Source organism: Sciurus vulgaris (genome assembly GCF_902686455.1).
Source record: "Sciurus vulgaris genome assembly, chromosome: 4".
Taxonomy (NCBI): Eukaryota; Metazoa; Chordata; class Mammalia; order Rodentia; family Sciuridae; genus Sciurus; species Sciurus vulgaris.
Window position 1 is genome coordinate 10,847,617 of NC_136464.1, and position 16,745 is coordinate 10,864,361.

General features: G+C 45.0%; 1 protein-coding gene across 7 annotated transcripts in view; it reads right to left on the minus strand.

Moving 5' to 3' along the window:
- Window positions 1–16,745, minus strand: part of PLPP4 (phospholipid phosphatase 4) — a 115,092-nt gene that overhangs the window by 45,042 nt on the left and 53,305 nt on the right. For 4 of the 7 annotated variants that reach the window (XM_079136764.1, XM_079136762.1, XM_079136765.1 and 1 more), the window contains 2 exons: window positions 13,064–13,127; window positions 10,627–10,751 (listed from right to left, as the gene is read on the minus strand). The exons of 1 other annotated variant lie outside the window; for it this stretch is intronic. In XM_079136764.1, the coding sequence (XP_078992890.1) occupies window positions 10,627–10,751; window positions 13,064–13,127 (189 nt within the window). The remainder of the gene's footprint in view (window positions 1–10,626; window positions 10,752–13,063; window positions 13,128–16,745) is intronic. 2 more of the 7 variants (XM_079136767.1, XM_079136766.1) reach the window with 1 other exon arrangement.

Genomic DNA, 16,745 nt, shown 5'->3' on the forward strand with positions numbered 1-16,745 from the left:
CCAGGTTCATCCCTGTTGCCAAAAATGACAGAACTTCCTACTCTTTGAAGCTGAATAATATATTTTATTTATCCATTCATCCACTGACAAATGCTTGGGTTGTTTCCACATCTTGGTTGTTGTGAATAATGCTCAGTGAAGACAGGGGTGCAGGTATCTCTTCCACATACTGATTTCATTTCCCTTGGGTTTGGACCCAAAAGGGGGACTGCTGGGTTATATGGTGGTTCAACTTTTAATTTTTAAGGCACCGCCACACTGTTTTCCATATCAACAGTGCCAATTTACACTCTCACTCATGGTATATAAAGATTCTCTTTTCTCTGCATTCTCACCAACCTGTCATCTCTTATCTTGTTGATAACATCATACAAACAGGTGTGTATGGTGATATGTTGCTATAGTTTTAATTTACTCATGCATTTGAAGGATCAATATTTGAAGGATCAACAGTTAAAATATCCATTCTACCCAAAGCATATTGGAGAGTCAATGCAATTCCTATCAAAATTCCAGTGGTGTTTTCCAGGAAGAGTAAAAAAATTCTTAATTTCACATGGACATACAAACAACCTCAAATGGCTAATGCAATGTTGAGGAAGAAGTATAAAACTTGAGGCATCACCTTTCCCATTTCAAATCACATTACAAACCACAGGAGTCAAAACCAGTATGGTACTGGCCCAAAACAGACACACAGACCCATGGAACAGAATAGAAAGTACATAGTGAGCTTACATATGTACAGTTAATTAATCTTTTACAAAGTTTCCAAGAACAAACAATATGGAAAGGACGGTCTCTTCAAAAAGTGGTGTTGGGAAAACTGGGAACCAATATCCACATTTTCCATACACAAAATGGGTTAAAGACTTAAATGTAAGACTGAAGCCAACAAACTCCTAGAAGAAAATACAGGGAAGAAGCTCCTTCACATTGGCATCAGCAATAACTTTTTGGATATGATGCCAAGAACATAGGAAAGCAAAATAAACCAGCAAACTATGAAAAACTAAAAAAGTTCTGTACAAGAAAGGAAACAAGGAACAATACAAGAAAGCAGCCCACAGAATGGGAGAAAACATTCACAGACATGTATGTGATAGAAGGTAACACCCAAAATATATAAGGAATTCGTTCAACTCAATAGAAAAAATAAAAACAAATAACCAGTTTAAAAATGGATGAAAAGACATCTTTTCCAACAAGACATATAAATGGCCAACAGATAGATGAGAAGATGTCATCATCACACTGCCAGTGGGAATATGAAGTGGTACAGTTGCTATGGAGAACAGTTGGGTAGTTTCTCAGATTTAAACAGTTATCCCATGATCCTTCATTCCATCCTATGTATATATCCAGGAGAAAGGAGAATATGCCCCCAAAAACTTGCACACAGAAATTATAGCAGCATTTTTCATCAGTCAGAAGCTGAAAACGACCTAAATGTACGTCAGTTGACTAGTGGATAAATAAGATGTGGCATAAATCCGCACAATGGAATATTATTGAGCAATACAAACGAATCACTGGTGCATGCTATAACATGGCTGAACACTGAAAACATCATGAAGACACCTTGGCAATTTAAGGAAAAGTAAAGGTTTCTTAGCCAGGACACAGAAAGCAATAACCATAAAGAAAAAGAAGTAAGTTAGGCTTAATCAAAATTAAAAGTGGCTGAAGACACCACTAAGATGAATAGGCTAGCCTATTCAACACAATGGGAGGCAAAATGTCTAGCCAACCAAGCCTTATAACAAATGTGGGAAAACTCCAATTAACCATAAATATATCAAAACAATTTTAATGGGCAAAGAACTTGAACAGATAATATGCAAATAGAAAGTGATGTTAAGAGCCAATATGCAAATGATAGGGTACCCAACATCGTTAGTTATCAGGGAAATGCAATTTTAAGACTGCAGTGAGATACCACTGCACACCTATCAAGATGAGTAAAGCTAAAAGGACTGATAACATGAAATATTAGTGAAGATATGGAGAACCTGGAATTTCAGGAAACTTTTACCCCAACAATGCCACTGTCAGATATTTTGCTTCATAAAATGGCAAAGTTCATCCACTAAAGGAATTGCATGTAAATTCACAACTGAAAAACACTGGAAAAATCCAAAGGTGGACCAAGGATAGAATGGATAAATACCTTGTGTGATATCCATTGCCTCAGCTTACATCTCAGCAATGAAAGGGGAAAGTTACTGATACTCGTAACACGGATGAACTGGAAGATGCAGGAGCAGAAGCTCACAGACACAAAAAGGCACAAACCATGGATGAATTCCAAAGATGTAAATGGAATGAATGGGCAAAGCTAATCTAAAGTTCGAAAAATTTTAAAAAAAAGAAAAGAAAAGGAAACATGAACAGGGGCCGCGTCTCTCCAAGGGATGAGGACTGACTGGAGAGAGAGAGACAGGAACAGTGTGGGGTTATGAAAATGCCTTCCACTGTAATGCGGTGGGTCACACAATGTGTCCGTCAGTCAGGGCTGACTGGCTGTGGTTTATGCATGTCAATGTAAATTTACCTTAACATGCTATTAAAAAATCATATCAATGAGTGGTGGTGGTAGGAAATGGGTAGAAACGATAAGAAACCAGAAGAGCAGAATGCTGCACCCAGAAATGGGGATTCACTGGGCAACCCATTTTCCACGAAATGTTGAAAAATTTTTATAATAAAAAGCTGGAAAGAAGGAAAGAAAGGCAGAAGAAGGAAACAGGCAGCAGCTGGGCTTTAATTATAATCTTTCATCTGACCCCCATTTTTTTTTTTCAAAGAAAGGAAAGAGCAAACCAATTCCTGGAGGTAGAGTATGTTGAATGAATTAAACAGTATTCATGTCTTAAAAGATTCTATTTATTCAGACCAGGAACTTGGAGAGTGGATGAATCCAACACATGAATAATTAGTTTTTTCCATAGATCACCCCACTGCCCCAGAACGAGGTTTCCCAGCCTGGACCCTGCTGGCATTCTGAGCTGTGTAACTCTGTCACAGAGCCCTTCTGTGGTCAGCAGCGCCCCTGGCCTCTAAGCAGGAGATGCCAATGGCACGACCTTCCCAAGCACGCGCAAGCGCGCGCGCGCGCGCGCGCACACACACACACACACACACACACACACACTTGCAACAACCTCAAATGTCTCCAGACATTGCTAAATGTCCCCTGGGGGGCGCAAAACTGCCCAGTTAAGAGCCACTATCCTAGAATATATACATTGTCAATCAGAAGATGGCTCCGGCTCCCAGGGGGTTGAAAATTGGTTCTTGAAGAGATGAAATAAATCTTGGTGATTACAATCATTTGGAAGGGAAAAATAAAAACTATCATTAGGGGAAATACTGTGAGGAGCTCTTGCCAAGTTTGCTGATGTCCCTTGACATGATTGCAAACCTGAGGGCTTTTATTTTTAAGTATGTTAACAGATATACAATAAATGTGTGGCATTCAAATCTTGTGGTGGTAGTGAGAGGGAAAAGTCTAACCGCCTCCGTGGGGAAGGGGGGTGATAAGGAAAAGCAGGCTGCAGAACAAACCAGACCCTACAGAGAGGGCTCGTCCTGCACCACCACCGCCCCCAGGCTCTGGCATGCCCTGAGCAGGCCTCCCAATGCACAGCAGAGTCTTCACTTACGCAGCAAAGTGAGCGCAGTTGCTTCCCAGAACCTCTGCAATTGTCTTGGAAGCTTGAGATGGAGGATAATAAAAAATAATTAGGAAAAAAGCTGTGAAGGGCTCTTGCCAAGTTTGCTGAGGTCCATTGATATGGAAGCTTCCCTTTTTAAAAATATTTTATTTTATTTTATTTTATTGTTCTAATTAGTTGTACATGAGAGTAGAATGTATTTATGTGTTTGATAGATCATACATAAACGGAGTGTAATCTCTCATTTTTCTGATTATACATGTTGCAGGATCACATCTGTCTTTTGTAAGTTACGAGAGAAACCACATGAGGTGAATTGATCTCAGACAAACGGCCACCGCTCATCTGCTCAGAACCAGTGATCTATGCAGCCCAGGCCATTTACACAGTGCTTAAAGGAAGAGGAGAGGAGTTTCCAAGCACCCTGTCTACTGGCAAAACCCCTTGAGAGCAATTTCATTTCATAAAATGATGCAAAACAAATGAATCTTGCAGTCTTCTCTGCTTTCCTGGTTCCTCTTTCTTTATGCAAAAGCTTGCCAAGCCACTCCAAGAAGCAGCTGGTTTATGATACTGAATATTCATGCTTGATGGAGTTAGACCTGGCATAGATGATATCTTGTGATAATTTCCCAATTCATACTTAAAAGCTACTCAGATTCTTTCAGCAACAGCAAACTCCCAGACACTCAGCCTGCAAAGACCCTTCCACGTGTGCGCTCCTCTCCCCAGGATCCTGTCAACAAAAGCATCACAGAGCAAATGCTTCCTCTACGATGAGGTCATCAGAGCTCTACCATGGCATTTCTGACTTTAAAATGAGAGAGGACAGAAGGAGCAGCAGTGCAATGTCTAACTCTTCTTGGCTCAGCCATGATGGCTGGTTGTTTGGTCAAATACCAGTCCAGATGTTGCCATGAACGTGTTTTGCCAAGTGATAAATCTCTACCATCAGATGACTTTACATAAAGCAGATTAGCCTCCATAATGTGAGTGGGCCTCATCCAAGCAGCTGAAGGCCTCAAGAGTAAAGAGCAAGGTTTCCCACACCAGCAGGAATTCTACCTCAAGACTGCCAGCTAGGAGGCCTGCCTGGGTTTCCAGCCTGCTGGTCTCCCCTGGGGCTCAAGGCTTTAACATCAACTCTTACCGGAATTTCCAGCCCGCCAGCTTGCCCTGCAGAACTTAGACCTGCCAGACCCCACCATCCCATGAGCCAATTCCTTAAAATAATTCTCTTGTGACAAGGATAGGTAGATATAGAGAGACACACAACCTGCTGATTCTGCTTCTCAGGAACATAAATTCCACCTGATGGCACTTGAATTCCACAGCACATCAAGTGAAGATGGGAAGCAGGTGGCCCAGGGGCTTCTGACTTGCTTGGCTACAGACAGATCAGTCTTTGATCCTGCAGGGGATGGCGCTGAGGAGGACCAAGGCAGCCCTTCACACTACAGGGCCCTGCAGAGCCCTGGAGCTGGAGGCATCTGGTCCTGGGGAAGGCAGGGTCAGGGGGCAGACATGGGTCTGGAAACAGGTTAGGTAGAAAGTTCCTATAAACAGAAGCTAAGCTCCCAGGTTCCAGGCATGTCCTGCAAAACTAGGAAACCAGCCCACCCACTCTGAAGAAGACAGGGCTTTAACCATCTGAGGCTCTGGACGTGGGAAAGTCATGCAAGGAGAGGGTAGCCCAACAGGCAGATGGAGAACAAGGAGAGCATGTCAAAGTCCCCAAGATGACCCAACTTATGAACACCCAGAGAGCCTGGGAGGCCTCTTCTGGGACCAAAGAGCCTCAAGGTAAAGGCCAGCAGGGAAGCCAGTGAACCCCACTTAACCAGCTCTGCCCAGTTACCTGAGCAACTAGACCTCTAATAAGAGCATACAGTCAAGGACACCAGATATTTAAGGAAAGCTCCATACAAGACACACAAAGAGAAAGCAGGGAGCAGGTGCAACCTGCAAGCAGAGAGGTAAGAGATATTGCATCCATGGGGAAAAATCAAAAGAACAAGCTATTGGTTTTTTTAAAAAAATCAGAGTTCAAGGAAGAGTTCTTAGAAATTAAAAATACAAAACTCGAAATGACAATTCTGTAGAAGGGTTAGTAGATACAATTATTTAAATCTCTGAGAGATGAGCAAAAAGGACATAGATAATAAGAAAGAAACGATAACAAAAAGATTAAGATTAGTCCAGGAGATTCAACATCTGCTTAAGACAGTTCCAGAGATGAAACAGGGACCACAGAGGCTTAAAAGGACTCATGGAGTGACCAGAACAATATATTCAATAAAAGAAGCCCAATAAGGCACATCTTCAGGAAATTCAGATGACCAGAGACAGAGAAAGTATCCTAGGAGGTCCCAGCAAAAAAACAGGAGAAAAATGAGGAAATCCACACCCTCAGACCGCTCTCAGGCACACTGTGAACCAGAGTCCTGCATGGAAATGATTTGCAGCTTAAAATTCTACACACAGTCAGAATTAAGACACTTCAAACATAATAAAAACCTCAAAATCTGAAACCCATCTGTACTCTTTGGAGGGAAACTCCAGGAGAAAGTGCTTTTCCTCCTGAAGCCTGCCCTGTCCCTCAACAGACATTCTCAGCTTCTTATTCCAGAGAGCAGCACTACAGTGCTAGGTTCCACCTCACCCGCAAGGACATGGGCCATGAACATCCGGGTCCACTCCCAAGTGCTGGGCCCTGGGCCTGCGAAACACTAAGGGCTCAGTAGGCCTTCTGAATCTCTGTCAGCCAGACCTGCTCTTCCTACCTCCCTGGCCCTTTAAAGAAAGTACCCTGCAAGCAACAATTACCCCTTTTTAGACCATAATAGAGTTATTTAAAATTGAAGCACCCATGCGCACAGTTTGAGGGTGCTGGTCTTGTTTTAGTAATGCTTTTTAATACTAATGGTTCCCAGCACCTGTCGGGAGCAGGGATGATGAGCTTGCATTACAAAGAGCCAGAAAACAGATATTGTCGTTTTTGTGGACCATGTTTCTTTTGTGACGACTCAACTCTGTCCTTGTAAAGTGAAAGCAGTCCCAGACAACATGTAAATGAACAGTCATTTCTGGGTTCCATTAAAACTTAATTTGCAAAGCCAAGCAGCCATTGGCTTGGTCCACCTGTTGGTGTGGGCTAATCCCTGGACAACGGCATGCCTTCATTCATTCTCACCATTTTTTATAGGAAAGAAGTTTCTTAATAATTGGCCTTGGCATTAATCATTTGTTTTACTATGCTTTTTCTCACTTCAATCTATTCTCTTGAATCAATACCAAATAAAAATATTGAGATTGTGCTATAAGAGACAATTCCCCCCTTTGCAGAACATTCCAGTTTCAGCCCCCTGGAGTGAGTCCACTGTCTCCTCTTCAACCCGAAGCTTCTCCCAGGCCTGGAGGAAACCACTAGCTCTTGGAAATTGTGTTCTCTGCAAGTCCAATCAAGGGGTTAGGCTGCCTTGCTGAGTGAGTTCCCCTGAGAAGGCCACTCAGCAAGGCAGCCACCGCAGGGATATGCTGTGTGCTCAGGGTTTGCTTTGTGAACTCTTCAGCTGGAGCTGTTTGGTTGCTCATGGGAGATTAAGAACAAGATCCTCTGTCTCCAAAAGAAATCAGTGTTTGTTCTTAAGTTCAGAGGAAACCAACCATTCTACAGGATGCTATCCGGGCAAGAACTACGTTCCAGTGGCCAATTATCTGTGAAGAGAGCAAGAGCAAAAACCGCACCTACCTGGCCCAGGGGTTGGTCTGAGGAGATCTGGCATCCCAGAACATTTCTGCCAGTTCCTCCAATCAAGCTTAGAAAATTGATTTTTGTTTTAAGGGAGAAGGTATATTTGTAACAAAATGAAGGTCCACTGAGGTCACCCCCTCTGAGGAGGGAAAGTCACCCCAAACATGAGGCTTCCTATTAGTTATTAGCTATTAGAAATCCAGAAAACACCCCTGATGGTTTTTCTAACGGGAAATGTCAGTTCCCTTCAAGCTGATGCTCACTGCCCTGTCATCAGAAGGGGAAAGAGATACATGGAAATACCCCCACGAAAGTCCAGAGGCTACAGAGGATTCTGCTAACTGGAGAAAATCTATAACATTCTAGATGATATCAAAAGCAAAAGATAATAACCACACCTGACAAAAAGCTCATCCAGCACAGATCAACCTCAGTCACACATTTGACAAGCAGCCAATGGGCAGCTCTGTGAGAAAGGCTTCCTGTGGCTGGAGGGAGAGAGAGTGCATCCAAAGGAATGTGGCCTTTTGTGAGGCCAGGCCATGAATCTCTGTGGCCCAGCAGTCTGCCAGCTTGAGGCATTAGCATGGGAGCTATTTCCTCCCCAAGTTCAAATGCAACAGCAGACACTGAACTCTACCTTGGTCCTCAGTCAACCATTTGAGAAGAGAGAATTAAGGTTTTCCTATCTTAGGAAAGGGTTCCATTACTTAGTGCTCTTCATTTTTAAAGTCTCTTAAAACTCAGCACCACACCTTTGGGAGACAAAATATATCGTAAACATAACACAAAAGAACAACAGGAGGACTTGAGTGAGCCTTCAAGGGCACCGATGGAGAGCAGGAGCGGACCCCGGGCGAAGACGACCCCAGGTCCCTCAAAGCAACGCCAGCTTGGGAATCCCTGACAGGAAGGATGCATGGCTCAATACAGCAGGGAGCCTCCAGCTGGCACTGTGGACCCTCCGAAAGGTCACACCATGAGCTCACATTGAAGAAATGGCTTTGGAAGGAAGCACTTCCAGATGCGTGGCAGGAAGGCCTGAAGCTAGAGAAGCTGAGGCCCACATTCTCAGGCATCCTGCCGCAGGGACGGATTCTGAAGCAGCATGTGCACAGTGACGGGTTTCCCTCAATCCCCTGCAGGACTCCAAAGCCAAATCTCCGTGTTCATCTCCCAAGGATGCTGCAACGGACGACCAAGAACGTGGCGGCTGAACACAGCACACGCGCATTCTCTCACAGTTCTGGAGACCAGGAGTCCACTGTCAAGTTGTCAGCAGGACCATGCGCCCTCTGGAGGTCCTGGGAAGAGCCCTCCCTGCCTCTTCCAGCTCTGGTGGCTCCAGGTGTTCCAGGGCTTGTGGCTGCATTATTTTGACCTACCCGTGTCTCCACTGGGCCTTCTCCATGTCTCTGTTTCAAATTTTCCCATGCCTGTCATCCTGTGTCCAAAATGATCTCATCTCAAGATCCTTACTGTAATCCTTGCATCTGCACAGACCCTTTCTCTTTCTTTTTTGGAATATAAAACAGTAAATTTTAAAAATAAAAATACACATAATGAAATAATTACTAGGCAGACAAGGTGATTCCTTCACATGATCACCTTGTGTATGGGGGATCCTGAAATTCCCAGTATATAATACAGTATTATTAACCAATATCCTTTTCCCTCAGATTCCAGGGACCTGGGCCCGCCTTTTGGGGGTCAGTATGCGACCCACTACAGTCTTCAACAAACCAAAGGACAAAATGAGCTCTTTATTTAGACTTCATGAACTATAAGTACTTCATTGTATTACATTACCAAAAAGTCCAAGACACTAGATCATATCAGAGGCTGTCAACCTTGGACAAGGTACCAGGTCTGTCTGAGCCTCAGTTCCCCTGTAAGTTAAATGGGAACAACCCCAGTCTGGCAGGTTGGGATTCAGGTTGACAGTAATTCATTTTGAGCACCTTGCACCCCAATATGTTGTTGACAGACCCTCATCTCCAATGGCTCTGGGCAATGTCCACAGCTAGTCTACAGGATAAAGCATTCCATTAATTCTCGAATGTCTCAATCCAGTCACTAGTAGGGTTTGTCTTAGACACAGTATTTAGAAAAAAAGAAAAGGAACAATCAAGATAAGAGACTAGCCCAGGTAAGTAACGGTCAGACCTGGAGGAGTCAAGGACCTTGCATCATAGCTCACCCTAAGCTGTTAGGCACCTGCTTCTACAGTTCCCCTCCAATTAGTCCAAGAATCACCAACTTACTACACAGCCTGCCACTACCTGCGGACATACCATGGCAGGGACTCATCTTATTCAAGTCCTGGGCTGCATCTTGTTAACATCTGTATCCTCAACACCTGGCATGGTGCCCAGTACCTAAGTCAGTTAATAAACATTGATAAAATGGAGAAAGACATAAGCTGCGATATTCTAGAAACTTCATCTCTGATAATAAATAACAATAGCCATAGCTACTGCTTATTTGAAGACATGATTCTAAGTGCTTTACAATTATTGAGTGGACCAAATAAGATGATAGACCTACACATTCTGGCACAGCTGGTGTTCAGAAATATGAGTGGTGGTTATTGCTCATAGATAGACAGAGGCGGCGATTTTACTCCCACTTTACACAGCAGGAGCTGAGGCCCTGAGCTAATGCCTGACAGAGCCAGCATTTGGCACAATACGAAGACCTGTGTTCTTTCTACACAATGCTGCTCCAGCCTCATTTTCTCTGGCCTTTGCTATAATGCTGAACCCAGCTAATGTATCTATAGACAAACTATATATTGGGGGAGGGGTGTGCGTATCTGCATATGCATTATGTATATATACACACATACCTGTAAACACACAATTGACATAAACCGACCTAACACTAAGCTGAACAATGTCAGGTCCCAGGGAACATGGTAAATTCCCTTGCGCTGTCAAGGGTAAAGTGTCACATGTTACACTCCACTGAGCTCAGGAAAGCAACATGTACCGTGTTTGGTAAATCCCGAGCCTCATTCCCAGGCTTATTACTGCCTGTTGAACATCCTGTTTCTAAGCCAGCCACCCTACAGTGACGAAAATGAACGGTGTTTAACATGCACATACTAATGCTTCTTCTCTCCACCTAAACTCCCAAGTAAGTGACCAGGATCATGCCCAGGAAAACTGAAGCATGTCCCAGCCATGAACTTACAGGAGGAATGGATGCTGGGGAAGCTTTTGCGGCCCTCGGACACCAGGTCAGGGTCACCCGTGCAGTGCATTTCCGAGTTCATCACTCCATCTGGAAAGCAGCGGTAAAAGAAATCGGGGCGAGGTCTACAAAAGACACCATGGACATTTTCAATATAAAATGCTGCCATCACAATGAGCCCCAAGCTGAGCCCACCTCCCCGCGGCCCCGTCCATTCCTCAAGCCCCCTCTGCCATCTACACTGCAGTTTCCCCAGAGCACTCTGCACCTGCTGCTCTGAGGCAAAGCTCAGGCTTTGGGGTCAGGAAGATCTGAGTTGGAATGCTCGCTTGCCATTTACTAGTTTTGTAACCTATGGAAAGGTCACTCAGGCTTCTCAACCTCAATTCCCACAGCTGTCAAAGGGGGTAGTCAATACCCAGCCAAAGGCCAGGTCCTGGGCATTAAGTGGCATGACTTATAGGAAGCACCTAAGCACAACACTAAAGCCTCAATCTGCTGCTCTGCCAATTCAGAGGCTGCTTCCAGATCCAGGACCCCATGCATATAACTATGTCCTGAATTTCAGCAATCCAATTGCCCTTCCTCAAAAAGCAGGTCCTACTTGACCTGAGAGGACCTGAGAGCTCAGCTCCATGTTGCAGAACACTCCAAAGCCCATGCTGGCTTCTCTGGTCTGAGGCATAGGAGAGAAAGCTCCAGCAAGAAGAGGGTGCCTTGGCCCTGAAGCCAGGACCCGGCGCACATCCGCTGAGGACACGCTGGGCACCAGGCCTCCATGCTAGGCACTGTGTGCTCCTCACACCATCTGGAATGCTCCCAAAAGCTCCAGTATTGAAGGCTTGGTCCCCAGTACAGCAATGTTCAGAGGTGGAGCTTAGGGGAAATGACTGGATCATGCAGGCTCTGAGCTCATTAGCAGATGAATCCACTGATGAGTTCATAGCTGAATGGAAGACTGGGAGGTGGTGAGAACTGTGGGACGTTGGGCCTAGTTGAGGGGATTCTTGGGTTCTTGCCCTTCCTCTTTCTCCTTGCTTCCTAGCTACCTTGGAGTAAGTGGCTTTCCTCCATCACGCCCTTTCACCATGATGATCGGCCTCACCTCAAGCCCAGGAACAGAGCCAGCCAACCACAGATGAAAACTTCCGAAAACAGTGATCCAAAATAAATCTTTCCTTCTTTAAGTTTTTTGTCCCCCCCTCAGGTATTTTGTCAGGGCTACAGAAAACTGACACATGACTCTGATGATAACACTGAGGTAGAACCTGAGGCCTTCTTCATTTGACAGGTGCCAAAGATGAAGGCTTAGGAAGATCACACTCCTTCCCAAGGTCACACACAAACTGCAAGTGGCAAAGACGAGCTCTGAACCCAGCCACTGAACCCTCATGCCTACAACTCCACCCCATGCTTGACTGCCTCACTCTGGTGCATGTGTGACGGTCCCTCACTCCACAGTAACTCAGCTGTGGATCCCTACCATGGGTGAGACTTAGCTAATGCTACAAACACAGCACCCTTTTCCTGTGCATACTGGCTCACAGCTGACGTACACTGAATGCTGATCCTTGAAGCTCTGGGACTTGGGTAAGGCCTCAATAATCAATCAGTGCTGCTGGTCTTTTCCCTACTTGGCCTGTGTTTCTTCAAGGTGGCTGCCTACCTATTAAACCAGAATCTCAGTTGGTGAGGCCTGAGAATCAGTATTTTATCAGGACCCCAAAGGAACTCTGAGTGCATGGGGTGGGGGGACACTGCAGGACCAGGTCAAGCACTGCCCAATTTCATTCACTGTCTACTCCTCAGTGCCTGACCAGCACACTCTACCAAGTCTATGATTAGTAAATGCTGAGGTTGGGAAGGGGATCTAACTTATCCAAGGTCAACAATTCATCAGGGTCCAGACCAGGTCTTGAATTTGAGCCTTTGGACTGCTAAATCTCTGCAGAGACTAGCTCTCCACCAAAGTAGTCAGAGAAGAAAAGATAATGGAGTACAGAAATCAGTTCTTAGGGGCAGTAAGACGAATGTGCCTTAAGCCAAATCTCAAATGCCAAACTACATCGCATCCTGCAAAGAACAACATATAAGCGACTTTATTTATTTATCAGAGGACAAAACTGGTAAGAGAGAAGGTATCTGGTAAGGCCCTGGGATAGCTGTAGATGGCTCTGGAATTGCCAGTGGCAGCCTGTGGCTCGCAAGAAAGTGGTCAGTGGTTACTTCCTTGCTATTGATCTGTTCTCTAAAATAGCAAGTTCACAATTCAAAGGAGAGCAAAGACCTGTGCTGATGATAAAAAGTCCAGAATGGCAACAATTCAGGGGAAAACTAGAAGAGCTAGAATCTGTCCTCTGCAATGTCTTGTGGCCTTGGTTCTAATACGGTTAACCTTGATAGTCTAAGTCACCATTTGTTTCTTTTTAGAACTTACCTTCCCACTATTAATTTAATAGTGTTTGTGCAGACTCCATTCAAAGCAAGAGCCAAGGATACCGCTACAAAACAAAATCAACAGACAAAAAGTAACCAACTGGCTCTCAAATCAAAATCATCACCATCACCACCATCACCATCATCATCAGTATCATCATTACCATCACCACCATCATCACCACCATCACCATAAATATCATCATCACCACCATCGTCACCACCACCATCATCACCATCATCACCACCACCATCATAATCAGTATCATCATTACCATCACCATCATCATCACCATCAATATCATCATCACCACCACCACCATCACCACCATCATCACCATCACCATCAATATCATCATCACCACCACCACCACCATCACCACCATCACCACCACCACCATCAATATTATCATCACCACCACCATTATCACTGTTACATTTAAAATACTACTTAATTTATATAGATATGAACCAGTACTTTAAAAACAGAGGGAAGCTTGGTTGCTACAACAAAATATAACTGAGGCAGGACTTTGGAAGGTATAAAATTCCAAGTGCCTATGACATGAAATTTATCTCTCCTCCTTGACTTGAAATTTGAACATCACAGAGGAGTCCATCTATCATTTTATGGCCTGATATGAACAGATTTAATACTCCAGCATGTAGAATTTCTTTTACTAGTAGCAAGAAACATAACTTTTTATTTCCTCCTGGCAACCTTCTCAGACATAATTCTAACCAGAGCACTTGCTAGAATCCAACTGCAGAACAGGATATCCCACCAGGCCACTCTCTCATTGTTGACCCGTCACTCTGTGACAGCCATCCATTTGTTATCAAACAAATCACGGTTCCTGAGAAGTTTTTCCAAGCGCCTCCCTAGATTTGGAGAAGGTTTGCCCAGGTGGTGTTTTGTGCCATCTGGAACAGTAAGAACTTCTGGAATACATTATTTAAAAATATACAGCACAGGGCCCTCCTCCAAGCTGCTTGGAAAGACTTTGCTGGATGAAGTACAGATCATCCAAAGGGTGCCGGTGATATGAGTCACAGAGCTGTCCCTGCAAAACTCGCGCCCCGCCCTCCTGTGGTTTATCAAGAGTGCGCAGACGGCAAAGTCATCCACATCAACTTGGTGGTAGGTCAAATGCCTCGCATAAGCAATGAAACCTAGCGATGCCCAGTTCCATCACGCTATTGAATAACAAAGCATGTGAGCTACCATTTACCTTTGGCAAATAGTAACTGTTCAATTCTTGCTGAGATTTATGTAATGGAGCAGTGGAGAGGCATTTTCGGGAAGGAGCTGCCTATAGCAATTTGTAGCTATCCAGGGAGACAAATGTGTTGTTTTACAAGCAGAAAGTACTGTGGAATGGTCAACATGGTCACCAAGGGCAGTGGCCACCAAGATGGGGCCAAAACTACCTATTCTTAATGAACCATGGAGAGCAGAGAGAATGGGAGAAAAAAAGGTGAATCAAACACCTTTGTCAAGGGGAAACTAATCACTGAAGTGGGAGGCGAAACACTTGCCATGTCTGAGCTTGGTGGCAAAGGAGGGAGGGCCACAGCTGGAGAGCAGAGCATGAGGTGGCCTCAGCACTGCCCCATCAACACACAGGGCAACTGGTACATGAATTGCAGTTTAACATGGGGGCTCGGAAAGACCCACTGACTGCATTCTGCACACACAGACCTCTCCTTCCTAAAATTCTGGCCTCTCTTGTCTCTCACAAGCTCAGAGGACTGTTGAGAGAGCCCTTTTGCAAAGAAGAGAAGACTCTCTGGGCTATCTTGGTTGTATTCTTTCCCAGAACATTGATAATTAACAGGCTCCGAGAGAGCAGGGCAGTGACTGTGGTCTTTCCCCTGCTCAGGCTGACTGGCAGGCTCCCTGCTGTTCTCCCAGTGGGGCTGAGCTCACACCTATCCTAGTCGGAGCTTGGCCTTAGCACAGATAAACCCTCTGGAAACAAGCATCACTAACTGATCTCCCATTGCCCCACATAAATCTTGGTGCACTTCACACACAGCTACATCGATCCAGAGCACTATATACCCCCAGCCTCTGAGCCTGGTGGGCTTATCACAGCACAGACCAGTTCTTCAAAAAGTTTGAAGTAGCTGAGCTAGAAAATATATGGATGTGATAAAACCACCAGCAGCTGGCAACTTCACTGTCATCTGATTACCTGAAGGAGACCGGATGGGAACCTGGAGTCGGGCTGCTTCTTGTGGAAGCTATGTTAACATTCCAGAAGTTCACTGACCTGAATCAGATTTTCATACGAATAGCAAAACCCTCAAGCACCAACACAGGGACCTCTCCTGACACCAGAGATGGGATGGCTGGACAAGACGGGAAGCAAATGGATGCTTGCTGATTAACAATAACCCAGTGGGCCTGGCTTCTACGGCATCCCACAGCAATGTAAGTTTAGGAGAAAAGTCAGAAAGACAAACCAGACCATGGCTGATAAAGAAATTTAAAGGTACATGTCCTGTGAATTGGCTTGCTGGAACCCAGATTGAAGGCACCACTGACTGTAAGCATTACAGAGGATTAGGGGGCTTGTGTTGTTTCTTTTGTGACAGGAAATTCAGGTCCTTCTATAACAGTTTCTATCATGCAGATCTGTTGTTCTGCAGCCTGAATGCCTGAAAGCCAGCTGCGTGGGAAAAGCTCACTGCTCTCCTCCGGCTCAGGGGCACCGATGTGGCCACTGTGCACAGGCAGATAAGGGAACTTGGTACTTGGGTTTGGAAGTCTAAATTAAAGTCTCCCCAGGACACCTGAGTAAGGGAGGGACCTAAGAACTACGCTACCTCAAAGAAAGTCCTGCATTCCGGACACTGGAAAACACCTCACTTTCTGTCCTTAGTGTTTAAAGTTCGCTCCCTCACCCGCTACTTCCAGCCTCCCTAAGAGCAGAGGTTGTTCAAAAACTCTGTGCACAACGGGGGCCCTTCATCATTTTTACAGAGCAGGTTTTCATTTATTTAGGCAAACAGAACATTCAATAATTCCGCCTTCCCAGTTAACATATAGGAGGCAGACTCTGGCGTTCAATTTTGAATGTCACCATAAGGGAGATTTAGCTGAGAATGAAAGTGTCTACAGAATGTAACTGGGAGCTACTTACTGCCATCACGATGGTCCAACTCTAAAAGCCAGCTGTAAATCGTAACCACAACCATGAAAGACAGTTCTTACCCATTGTCGTATCTGGGGATCTGTGCCAGGGGAGTGACTAAAGAGTGGAGCAAAGAGCGTCACCTGAGATGGTTCCCAATGGGATGTGTGGGGACCACAATGCTCTCTGTCTAAACACTGCCTAGATGCTTGAGCCATGTGTGGGAGGTCTCCAGGATCTTCTTGGAGAAACTGACTTTTCTGTCACCTCAGCCAAAAGGACCAAGACCATGTGACCAAACCAAACCCACAGATGAGTAGCCTGAGGCACACACCTGACCTGTGGGAGGACAATCCTAGGCTGGCCTTTGTGTCCAGATTGGAGAAATGAGCTGAGTCAGCATCTGGACCAAGAAACAGTGAAAGTCAGGGATGGGCCCCAAAGCTGAACAGTCAGACGTGGGGCAGAAGCAGCCACCACCATGAGCTTCTGCCTCCCACAAACCAAAGGTCTGGGCAGCAGAAACCATGTCCCAGCAGGAGG